Source organism: Orbicella faveolata, unplaced genomic scaffold (genome assembly GCF_042242905.1).
Source record: "Orbicella faveolata isolate gen_17 unplaced genomic scaffold, um_ofav_v1 contig_35, whole genome shotgun sequence".
NCBI classification, from domain to species: domain Eukaryota; kingdom Metazoa; phylum Cnidaria; class Anthozoa; order Scleractinia; family Merulinidae; genus Orbicella; species Orbicella faveolata.
The window spans coordinates 2465880-2477840 of NW_028301564.1; the positions used below are offsets into that span (position 1 = coordinate 2465880).

An 11961-nucleotide genomic window follows, 5' to 3' on the forward strand; every position below is an offset into this window, starting at 1 on the left:
TGAATTTTCCTTGCAGGATGTTTTGATAGGCAAATTAGATGAAGTAAGTGACTTACTAAATTACTGTTTAATTGTTGCAAAATAGCATATCTGGACGAGTCGTAAACGAAGTCTCAGTCCAAATATTACTGTTTTTAAAGAAATGATTAATATGAAATATAAGACTGAAAAGTACATAGCCTTAAAAAACAACACGCAAAGGAAATTTCAGGCCAAATGGAAATTATTTATTGATAGTAAAGTATGATTTCTTATACTATATAGTTCAAATAATTATATTATTATCAACGTTTTGTAATTATGTTATTGACACTTAATAATAGCGCTGTACTTTGTATTTAATCATGGAAATAAAAATGTGGGGAAAAAAAAAAGACTGTTGCGTCAGAAAAAGGTCGCGCTATGAATTCGCGCCTTTTAAATGATAAGAAATACTTTGCTATAATGCACCCCGGGGGTACTCCTATACAAAAAGGACGGGGGTGCTCGGCGGACATTTTGAAAAGAACCCCTAAGAGGTGCCAAGATCCTATTTTGTGGGCGTGGCTTGAAATTGTTTTCACCCCTAAGAGGTACCAATTCTAAAACCACACATAAACTGACACTTTCAGACTTTTTAACTGCAATAAAAACGATTGCTTCAAATACCTTCTACTCTAAAGTTGATTGCCAAATACCTCACGTTTTAGGCTTAATACCTTTAAAGGAGCCGTAAAAACTCCCGCTGTGGACCTTTTGAGGCTGAACGTCCTCAGAGATCCCAAAACTGCTTTTTTTAACCCCTAAAAGGTACGACAAGCACCCCCGTCCCCTTTTGTATGTCAGTCCCCCCGGAAACGCAAATCACCTAACAAAAGCCCTCGGGGGTAAATGTAACTATACTACATGGTTTATAGCTTGCCTTTAACTTCTTAATTAACAGCAGTGATCGATATATAATTTCTCCCCACAGTAGACAAGTGATGAGAATAACAAAAATCATCCACTACAGGATATTATCTTGATGTATGCCAGTAAAGATAAAATAGGTTTTTTAAAAGCTTGGAACAGACGAGTTAAAGACATCGACCATTTGATCTACTTGATCAAGATTTGACGTGATCTGCAGATTAGATATTTGATTCCCAATTTACTATACTCTAGCAGTTTAGGAACTGTGTTCTAAAAATGTAGCATTGTACTATTGCCTTCTGCTATGTATCCCTTTTTTCCTTGTTTTTGTTATTGGTTCAAAATTTCGAATAAGTGTTGTAACCAATCAGAGCTAACATGCTGTTGTTTTTAGTCAATCAGTTCGGCACTGGCTGCATTTTTTCCTGCACTTGACATCCGTTGCATGTTTTCCCGCGTTTGACATCGGCTGCATGTTTTCCCGTTCTCGACCCCGGCTGCATGTTTTCCCGCGCTTGACACCGGCTGCATGTTTTCCCACGCTTGGCATTGGCTACTCGTTTCTGCATCCAGTTCTGATTGGTTCACCGCATTGATCGCTGTGATTGGTCAGAGTGATAACTTTGATTTTAGCTCAAAGACAGACAATTACTAGAAACTGCCGCGAGCAGTTCATGTTTTAAGTCGATTAAATATTTACATCTTCTTGTCAAGTCTCTTTTTCCTCCAAAACAAGGAACAAGCCACTCACATGAGTGACCATCATGATTTCTGTAAATTATGTTCTCTAACTAATCTAAATTGAACTATTCTAGTCTAAAAACTACAGCTAAAATGCATCAAAACCTCACGTGAAAGTCAGACTAGAGCAGAATTGATGTGAATTTAATGTTTGGAGTGACATGTTGAGAGAAAGCCTTCTCATGAGGTTCAGGTTAACAACTATTGTTTCTTGTCGCTTTCTTAAAAAGTAACAAGTTTACTGAGGACATTTACCCATGAAATTTGGCTAATCTGTTAAAATCCAGCAGAGATGCTTGTGACACTTACGAGTTAACATTTCTTCAGGGCCAAAACATGGTGGCAGCTAAGATTGGAAGGGAAACAGACAACACAGTAGCAGACACCATGGCTCCGGTTGCTGCAAAGAAAACACAAACTGTAGTCAGCAAACCAGTGGGCATATCTGAAAAAGCCCTTTTCCTGGTTAATTTTTCTTATTTGCATAATTTATGATAAATTTCAACTTGAATGTGAGGCAATTTTAGGCAGGAATACAAAATTGCCCTAAATTACCTCACATTCATGTTGGAGTACATGTATATTACTATGATGAATATAAGAAAAACAACTCTTGTATTGGAGTTCAACATAAATGGAATTTGTTATACCTCCCAACTCCAATACGTTTTCCGATTGGAGGAGAACGTGTCACGTGTCGTGGCTCAAAACTCACTAACTCCCCAGGGCAAACAAAACTCACTAACTCCCTAGGGAAACAACAACTTGAACTTTCGACCTGCACCTGATCTTGAAACCACAACAAATTTGTGACCCAGCCGGCCTCAAGCAAACGATTTCTTCGCAGTTTTTTTCTATTTTTGAGTTTGGAGGTATAACCAAACACTTAATGACTGGTCCTGCAAGAAACAGTGAGGTTTGTTTCCCCTCGACCTCAATGTTACCCTTGGTTTTGCCTTGGGGAACACTGAGGGTCTCGGAGAAACAAAACTCACTGTTTCCCTTCGGGCCAGTCATTAAGTGCTTATTGTTCTACCGCAAGGACGACTGGGTGAATCATATGCCAACTGTACAAAGTATACTCAGAGCACATTTTCTGGTTTCACAATGCATACTTCAAAACTCCACACTGCATATAAAAGAAAATTAGAAAAAAATACTCCAAGCATGTGCAGAGTGCTGGACAAAAACAATTATTTGATCTCTTACAGTATTTCAGTCTGAAATTTGGATTTCTTCCAAAATTTCCTTCAAAACACTTCACTTGCTAATCAAGTGGGTGAAGGACAGAAGCCCAGGTTATCTTGACAACATGACTTCTATTTCATGCTGATAAGCCAAAGACTAACATCCTGAATTTTACAATAAAAATGAATAATGTATTCTCCCATCTTAATAGTCTGCAGTTATTCTGACCAAGGTTCCAGGGGTATTCAACAGTGGAGGGTTACAACACAATAGACGGATCCTACTAACATGTTTACATCCTTTTTGCCACCCAATTCAGATCATGCAAGGATTCATTTGATTCATTCAATTGTTCTGTTTGTACATACTCCCATGCAATCAGTTGCTTTTGAGAAATTGCACAATAGTAACCTCCCAAAGTAATTAAGAAATCATCACGTGGTCTGAATTGGGTGGCAACGTAAACATATTAGCTGAATCTGTCTATGAAAGGATAGTAATCGAGTTTAACTTCGTTTTCATAAACACACAGGCACTTAAATAAAAACAGAAAGTAAAGATAATTACTGGTTGGCATCTTGGCTATTGTCGATGGTGCTGATGTCGTTGGTGGTGTTGTCGTTGGTGGTGTTGTCGTTGGTGGTGTTGTCGTTGGTGATGTTGTCGTTGGTGTTGTTGTTGTTAGTGCTGTTGTTGTTAGGTTGGCTACAGTTGGAGAAGGGGAATCAGTGGTCTCAGAATACTGTGCTTCAAAACCCCGACCAAGTGAAAAGCCAGCATGGAACTTTACAAACATCTGGTTTCCACTTGAAACCTTCTCTTCCTCAGCAGAGCCATGACAGAAACGTGCCAACAAAGGAGAGCTTTCTGAAGGTCCATCATAAACTTCCACATAAGTACAGGTGTCTGAACTGCATTCAAGCGAACATGAACCAAGGGCGAAATCAGTGAATGCAAACTTCACACGTTTACCAGCTGAAACAGAAATACTCCAGGTGCAAAACTTGGAAGGAAGATAATTATCTATGGGGTAGTTTGGGCTGCTCAATTTTCCGTTACCAGCGAGAGGAACTGCTTGATTTGGACAAACTGGAAAATTAAACACAAATGTAGAGAATCAAGAAAAGCCAAAAATTAAACGACTAATGAATACTTTCTACGGCTCTTTAAAGCAAGTACTGACTATGGTTGCTTAGTGTGATTTAATTCCACAGGGAGACCAATATTTTAGTAAACAAATAACACTTTTATATAATCAAGGCTGTGGTCTAAGAAAAATTACAAGGAGCCCAAAGGCTCCTAACCATTAAAACACGGGTACCCAGCACTTAAGCTTACATGAAAAAAGTAAGTTTTTCCAGTTGCCGGAAGGCAAAAGTTAGTCACCTGTGGTACCAGGGCACTTCTAGAGCACAGCCCTAATAATGCAAATGCAACTTTACTTGACAAGTAATTTAATTTCACTTAATTTATTACTGCCTCTCTTATTCAATGTCAACTGAGGAGACCACCATTCTACAAGAACAAATCATGCAAAACTCACACAATTTAAAACTGCAATTTATATGTATCTTTACCTGAAAAGACGACACCACTTACCAAACTCCAACTGGGCTGTCCCCACCCCTCCCCAGAAAGGAACACTTACCAGGTGGCGTGAAGTTCAACTGAGTATAAGTTGCTTTAAATCCCACACTTTGCATCTCATTAGCACCATCCGAGAAGAAATGAAGCTTCAAGGTGTCAAGAGTTGAGTAATATGTTAACATTTTATTGGGTTTACCACACTTTTTCCCACTTGCAGCTCCATCACTGGAGTAACCATTTTGGATTTCCAGATAGTCACACACACATCTTTCAATACCACACTCAAAGATGTCCATGGTGTCTGAAATTTCTAGTTTGATGTGGCTTCCATTGTTGGCTGTGATTTGCCAGGTGCAGTCCTGGTTGTTTGGGTATCTTCTGGGGTAGAAAGGACTGGTGATGACGCCGGATATTTCACTCAGCTGGGCCAGTGTGGGACACACTGAGAAGAACAAACTCCAATTATGCAATCTGAACTGATTCATTTGTTGCATGAATGACGAATGAATTTAATATTGGGTGAAAGTTTTTTATCTTGAGGTCTCATCATTCTCATCCCCAAGGGTAGCGTTTCTTTTGGTCAGCACCAAGAATCACAACCTCTGGCCTAGTCCAACACCAGAAGTCCACAAATCATGGCCTTCCCATCACTCTGCGCATGCTCAGAGTCAAGTCTGTGAAATCTGATTGGCTGAGAATATGAAATGATTACTCTGCGCATGCTCAGAAAATTGGACCTTCCCACAGGTTGCGATTCTTGGTGCTGACTTAATGGAGCGTGGCCTCTGGGAATGAGAATGAGGTCTCACACAAAATGCCAGCATTTATGTGTATACTTACCATCCTGAGGAGAGATTGCCTCATAAGTCAAATTAAACCCCGCGAGTTCAACGTTGAGTGACAGCAAGCTCACTTGGACAAAATTTCCGACAGAGTACACTGGATTAGGAATGTTTTGACCACAAAGCTTGAATTGTGATTCGCCATCATCTGATGCAACATTAGTAATAAACAAACGGCCCCCTCCAAGAGTGTTTGTACAGTCAGTATTCTGATTTGGTTCCAATGAGAAGTTGAGGAAAGTTAGTCTGATAATTTGCCCAACAGGAACTGTGATATTCCAGGCACATTCCGAGTTTCGAGGAAAAGTACTCGGAAAACTTTCACTGGTAAGGAATCCACTAGATCCAGTGAGGGCTTCTCCACATGCTACAAACAAAATACACAAAAAAGACTGAGGACTATTAGACCTACTGCTGGAATAAAAACTTCTTATAAGTATTAGTAATAAGATCAATTTCTTGCCACATAGCGACTATGAACAGGCGTGGACATACTGGTTTCCACCGTTTTACGGAAATCGGTCAGATTTTTCAGAATGACTTACAAACGCAGTAAATGGGACTTAAGGGAGTTAAAAAATTTCCTATGGAGCATGACCCCGGACCCTTCTAGAAGCTTGCACCTTCAGCGATGATTGTTTCAGAAACTGGCCACCGTTTATCCTAGATCTGTACCTGACAAATGTTTGACAGATCTTGCATCAGTTTTCAGAGGTAAAAACAACACAATCTTGAGTGAAACCACACTGTGAAATGAACAAAAGGGTAAACGTACAACCAAACTATCTTACTGAAAAGAATATGCCATCAGAAATTGACAATTTGTATGGTTGTGCGTTCTAATTGGACTGTAAACACTGGGATGCTTGATTTGCAGTTCGACCTCCACATATTGGTCTTATTGGAATTCTGTTTTTCATCCTTCTGATCCTGCCTTGTTAGAGTTGCAGTTCTCTACATATTGTCCATAAAGTGTGATTTTCTATTTTTGAACCTACATTCCAATCAGTTTAAAACTATTCTTCATACCGCCTGTCAAAATGAGCAAATCCTGCTCACTCTGAAGTATTTTTTATCCCACATCCCGCCATTAAAATTTCTGTAAAAATAAGTCTCATATTCTTTTCTTAGTTTATGTCCAGTCAAATCTTTTGTAAACTTGCACAATTAACCATGGCATAAATACTAAACTATCGTGAGTAAAACTGCAAAACTTAATGTTGCTGTTAAATTTTTTTAATGTAGAAACTTCAGTCATCCCACTGTCTCATTTTGCTGTGATATTGCACCATGCTAAACCTATGTTCTTTCTGTGTGTGCACATAAACGTCTAGAGTGATGCAAGGTTTAGTGTGTGCTTACTAAATGATGATAATTAGCCAAATCATGTAGAATAAACATCACAGTTTTAAATAGTAAAAAAGCTACTTACAAGTAGATGCAACACGACCAACTAGAAAAACAACTGCAAGGAAAAGACAAATTAAAATTCATGTTATAACAGAAATGTTGTAAATTATGTGTACATGTACTGGGCCTTTTGTTTTAGTTCTTGAAGCTTTCCAACGGGTAAAGGCGACAAGCGACACAACCCTAAAAACCAGCGGCACAGGAATTTCTAATCAGCGCCAAGTGAATGGAGTGCAGTGCTAAAATTTGACAGTGACACGAGAAGCATTAGAAAAGACAACGACATTGTCCCTTTTGGACTTTTTTGCCTATTTAGAAATTGTATTCTCTTGTTAAGTCTGTAAATGTCAGGAACTTGTATGCTTTTCCATTGAATAAACTCTAAGAAAGTCAACCTTGTAGCAACAGTGACATATGACTTTATGCTGAAAAACAACAGCAACATTTGCTTCTGTTGGTTCAGTGACATCTGTACATGAAAAGATGCGACATGGCAACACCACTACCCCCCTTTGAAGGCCTCATTCTTGTGTATTTGTACACACAGACAGAACCCTTTTGACACTCAATTGAAAACCCCCAAAGGAATATTCCAGGGAAAGATATCAATAAATAAATAGGAAAAAGCACAGCTGCTTCCATTGTGGTGTTATAAGCTGACATATTAAAAAGGTTAATTAACTGCGCGGCCATGGGCCGAGCACGGTTCATGGTTTACCCGTGGTTTTTTTTTTTTTTTTTCGATTTGTAGGCGACCAGACCCAAGCTTCCACTCGGCCAAATTTTGAGTCACGCAACCTGTGATGTTTACTCGCCAAAAGCTGTTGGAACATTAATAAATCTCATCTCCGATACTGACTTTCGCGGGAAAAAAATTAAAAACCTAGCGCTCGTCAAAAATTATATTTTTTCAGCAGAAATTTCGCTCGGAACGTATACGTATTTATATTCGTTTGAATCATCGATGAAATGACCTTTTTTGGATATTTTTTCCTTAGGGGTCAACAAAAACCTCCGGTTACAAAATCACGCTGAACCCACACGTTGCAAAAAAATCTCTTCAAAACCCTGATTTCAAAGCGATATATCACTTAAGTGTTAATAGCTACCACACATCGGCAGGTGGTAAATCTATTCCTTAACAATCCAGCTTTATCGTGTTAAAATTTCAGTGAAATTGAACAAAACCAGAGTTACCGGTAATTGGAATTTTTTTGTGACCTCACTACTCAGACTTGACTTAACAAAGGAAGCCACGGTCGCCCATAGCAACCGAAAAACACGAACATAACAAAGCCGACGTTTTGGCCAAAAAACTCCAGAATTATCGCCTGAGAGCTTAAACGTGAATGGGAACATCTTTTTCGAACTTTTTTCAACTGATTTAGATGAAAGACTGGCCTCGGCAGACTACAAAAAAGACCAAGAGAAAAAACAGAACAAGACAGCAGAACAAGCCGATAATACTTCATCGCATGGCTTTTGGCACGAAAACAAAAATACAGCTTACTCCTGGATAAATTCAGCCTTAGAAGCCAGCAACTGGTCCCAAATTACTTTCTGTATCCTTACAAATGTCCTGATTTCCATCTCCGAAAGATTTTGCCCCAATTTTGAGCAAATAAACATTTCGCCGAGGGCGACTGCCATTATGGTGGCTTGCATACTAAATTAGCTAACTTAACAAAATTCTCCCGAGGGGGGGATATGACAAATTTGGTTAGAATCGAAAGTAATGCCAATTTTCTGTCACGTTTTCAATCTGTGGTCACTGGAATGACCAAAATCGATACATCGGTCAGGATAGGGTTTTTTTTTATATGAATTGTGTGACTACTTTGTTAGCCCTTTACTTGTGGAAAACACCAATTAAATTTAATCATGACTTTTAAGAAAGAAAGCTGTTGTTAATAGTGTTATTATTGTGTTGTTCATATCGTTCATGCCCATACATATCCCGAAGAAAGTTCTAGATTAAGACCATTACGTCATCGGAGATTTGTCAACGGCTACCACTGATGGTGCAATAATACAGTTTGTGTTGATCAAGTGATGTGATGTCTACAGTAAGAAAAGAATCATCAATGACTGCGTTGGAATGTCCACTGCATTCCGACGGTAGTGCTAAGCGAACAGTTAAATTTTAAAAGCGCAGTTATAAGATCTAACAGATTTTCTTGTTAACCTCGCGGCCATGGGCCGAGCGCGGTTCTAGGTTTACCCGTGGTTTATTATTTTTTTTTATATTTTTTTTGTCGGTGACCAGACGCAGACCTCCGCTCGGCCAAACTTTCAGTCACGCAACGTGTGATGTTTTTCTGCCAGAAGCTGTTAAAACATAAACACACGGACAATTTTACGGATATTGTTTTCTTTTTTGTGGGTAAAATATATTTTCTTTTCGCTTTATCAAAGCGTTGGATTTAAAGGGAATAATAAATACGCTGAAAAAAGGTATTACGTCAGCCATGGAATGCGCTGACGTTGCAGCTTTCACTTTCGCTACGTGACAAATAAGATCGTGTTTACTTTGCAAGTTTATTTCGGCAGAAGCGACGGTCATTAATTTATTTGTAATTTTGTGAGTATTTCTTGCGGTTTTAGGCAAATGAAGTAAATCCTTTGACTGTTTCATTGCAGCGAGTTCATAGATCGGAAAGAAAATTAAATATTTGCAAGCCAAGCAAAGGACGTGTCAGAACGTGCAAAGATTACGTCATTGATAGGGAAATAACTACCGTACTAAAGATAGCCGTAGATAATGCAATTCTTGAATTATGTGACTCGTGTGACTTCTTTGCTAACCCTTAACTCAAGGGAAAAAAACAATTAAATTTACTCGTGACTTTAAAGAAAGAAAGCGGTTTGTAATAGTGTTCGTATCTTCATGCCCATACATATCCCGAAGAAACTTCCAGATTAAGACTATTACGTCATCGGAGATGTCACAACGGCTACGACTGATGGTGCAATAGTACAGTTTGTGTTGATCAAGTGATGTGATGTCTACAGTAATCAATGAATCATCAAGGATTACTTTCGAATGTGTACTGCGTTGCGACTGTAGTGCTAAGAAAACAGTTAAATTTTAAAAGCGCGGTTTCAAGATCTAACAGATCTTCTTGTTATTGTTTTGTTATGTAAACAAAAAGAGTAACAACACGGTTAGTTGAAAAGCTGCCTTAGTAGCTGAATTGTATTTACGCTGGATTACACTAGATGAGAAAAAAGAAATGTGACTTGCAGCTGGTTCAACTTTTAATCTTTATGTCAGACTGTTTGTGAAACATTACTGCATTGCACTGTCGTAAACGATGACATCAAGAAATACGTCAAACGATGTCGGTCTATTGACCATAACAACCCAGCTATCACAGTTATTTCAAATTACAATTTTGGTAGCTAGCGCTAGCTAAGTTCCATCTACTCAGATCTTACGGTTAAAAGAAAGTGTATGTAATGAATCAAGTTGAATAGATGTCAAAAATATACATGAAGTAATACCTAATACCGCCTTCGAGTCCAACTTCGATTTGAAAGCATTTCTAAAATATTAAACAACTCGAGCTTCGACAGGAAAATGAAAATTGGACAAAAGTCACAGATCGAAGCTTACATGCAACTACTTGCCTTTTAAAACAGATTTAAGAAATCGGTAATCCCATCCATATTCTTTAAACCACAACTATAACGTGCTTAAAGTCCTGCTTGAAAATATGATATAAGCTTAATAATTATAAGAAGTTCTCGTATACTCACGTAACAACTGCAATACCCAAACGACAGCCATTTTGCAATCTTGCTGTGCAACACACTGTATTCGAATCAGATCGTAACGCACTTGAAACCTCGGAATTATTTTCTGCGAGGAGCCGAACAGCTGGCTCCGCAATTTACTTTAAACAAGAAGCGATCAATATAATGTATTCTGACGAAAGGATAAAAATAGAAGTGACTCACAGGAGCCCTCGGTAGTGGTCACCCAGCCCTCACAAGCTGAATGCATTGTCAGCTGAGCTGCCGCCCCCGTCAACTAAGGATGTAAGAACTTGACGCTGGCTTGGACTCTAGGACAAGCGGACGGGTGAAATAGCCAGAGAAGGCCGAAGGGCAGTTAGTGGGGGCGAAGAAAAGTCGAGAAGACGGGGAGAAAAATCGGCGACGACGAAAACTGGAGAAAAAGCTAGGCGCCCGGCGATAACGCCTCGTAACCAAAAGTAACTCTGCTAATAGGTCGTTTTCAAAAGAACATTAAATTAATATCCCAAGAAATCATAAAAATTTTCGAATGACGTTCAGACGATTTCCTAAAATTCTTCCCCCGATCACCTTTAATACGACCTGAACCACTGACTTCTAACAGATCGAACGTTGTGAACATTTTGGCAAGCAAGCCACATCATGACCCGATCAGCGGTGATGGATAAAACACTGACCCCCAGTCCATGGACTACCCAAATGGACTACCCTAAAATGGACTAACGTTCAAAATAATACTCCAAATAAGTACTATTTGATGTTCTTAGCTGCTAGTATACTTACGTCCGCTTATGATAATCCTGTACAGCCTCTAACAACCATTTCTAATAATTATACTTTAGATAAACAACTGCTGAACACAAAATGGTGCGAAAAGCGTAAACTCAAACCAAATTTCAAATTATCAATGGCTGTTATCAATCAGAGGTACCAATCAGTATCAGGATCATACAAGTGTAAACATAATAACTTGAAAAGCGATTGAGATGTGAGTGAAGAACCCAGTCTAATATTTGATTTAGGAATAGCACATGTACTATGAACTGCTTACCCTAGTAGATGGCGTATAAATTCGCAAGTGATTTATACTCTAGCGAGTAGGCAGATAATTAGGTTTTCATTCATCTTGAATTACGTGCTCTTCAGGCAATGTAATGATTAATGTTTTGGTAGCTTTTGGTCATTAGTTTTTAGCAAACAAAGTACGTTAAGCGTTTTTGGAAGGTTGTCAGTATGGTTTTTCCTGTGATTTAAAAGGAAAAATTAGCGCGTTCAGAGCATGTGCATGCAAGTTATCCTGGACTCTCTGCTCGCCCGCCTGGGCGACCCCTATACAGGACGCGAAGAAAAGAGAATTAAGGGACTAGAATATCACGTGCCATGATGTCTATGCCGAAGAAAGTGGTAGGCCATGGAGCACTCAAGACTCGAGTTAGCTTTGTTGGTGGTTTCTGTTTTTTTACAGGAGAGGGTTATCAGCCCTTAGCCCGACCTCCAACCCGGAGACTCAGGGTTTTCCCGTTTACGGTTTCCTTCCCTTAGA

At 39.0% G+C, this 11961-nt stretch overlaps 1 protein-coding gene across 1 annotated transcript; it reads right to left on the minus strand.

Moving 5' to 3' along the window:
• Nucleotides 1-205: 205 nt before the first annotated feature.
• LOC110048476 (tolloid-like protein 2) lies at nucleotides 206-10606 on the minus strand. The gene is made up of 6 exons (XM_089272491.1): nucleotides 10419-10606; nucleotides 6682-6714; nucleotides 5248-5616; nucleotides 4469-4849; nucleotides 3388-3909; nucleotides 206-2032 (listed from the first exon to the last, which is right to left on the minus strand). The coding sequence occupies exons 1-6, from the start codon at nucleotides 10447-10449 to the stop codon at nucleotides 1956-1958; spliced, it is 1413 nt and encodes a 470-aa protein (XP_089128617.1). The 5' UTR covers nucleotides 10450-10606; the 3' UTR covers nucleotides 206-1955.
• Between the last annotated feature and the right edge of the window lie 1355 nt (nucleotides 10607-11961).

Bases quoted from the DNA above. Each gene is read 5' to 3' on its own strand.
- LOC110048476 (XM_089272491.1), bottom strand. From the start codon at position 10,449: ATGGCTGTCGTTTGGGTATTGCAGTTGTTAC. The intron at 4,850-5,247 runs GTAAGTATACAC...TGTTCTTCTCAG, and splicing joins GGCAATCTCTCCTCAGGATG to TGTGTCCCACACTGGCCCAG. The intron at 3,910-4,468 runs GTAAGTGTTCCT...TTAATTTTCCAG, and splicing joins GTTGAACTTCACGCCACCTG to TTTGTCCAAATCAAGCAGTT.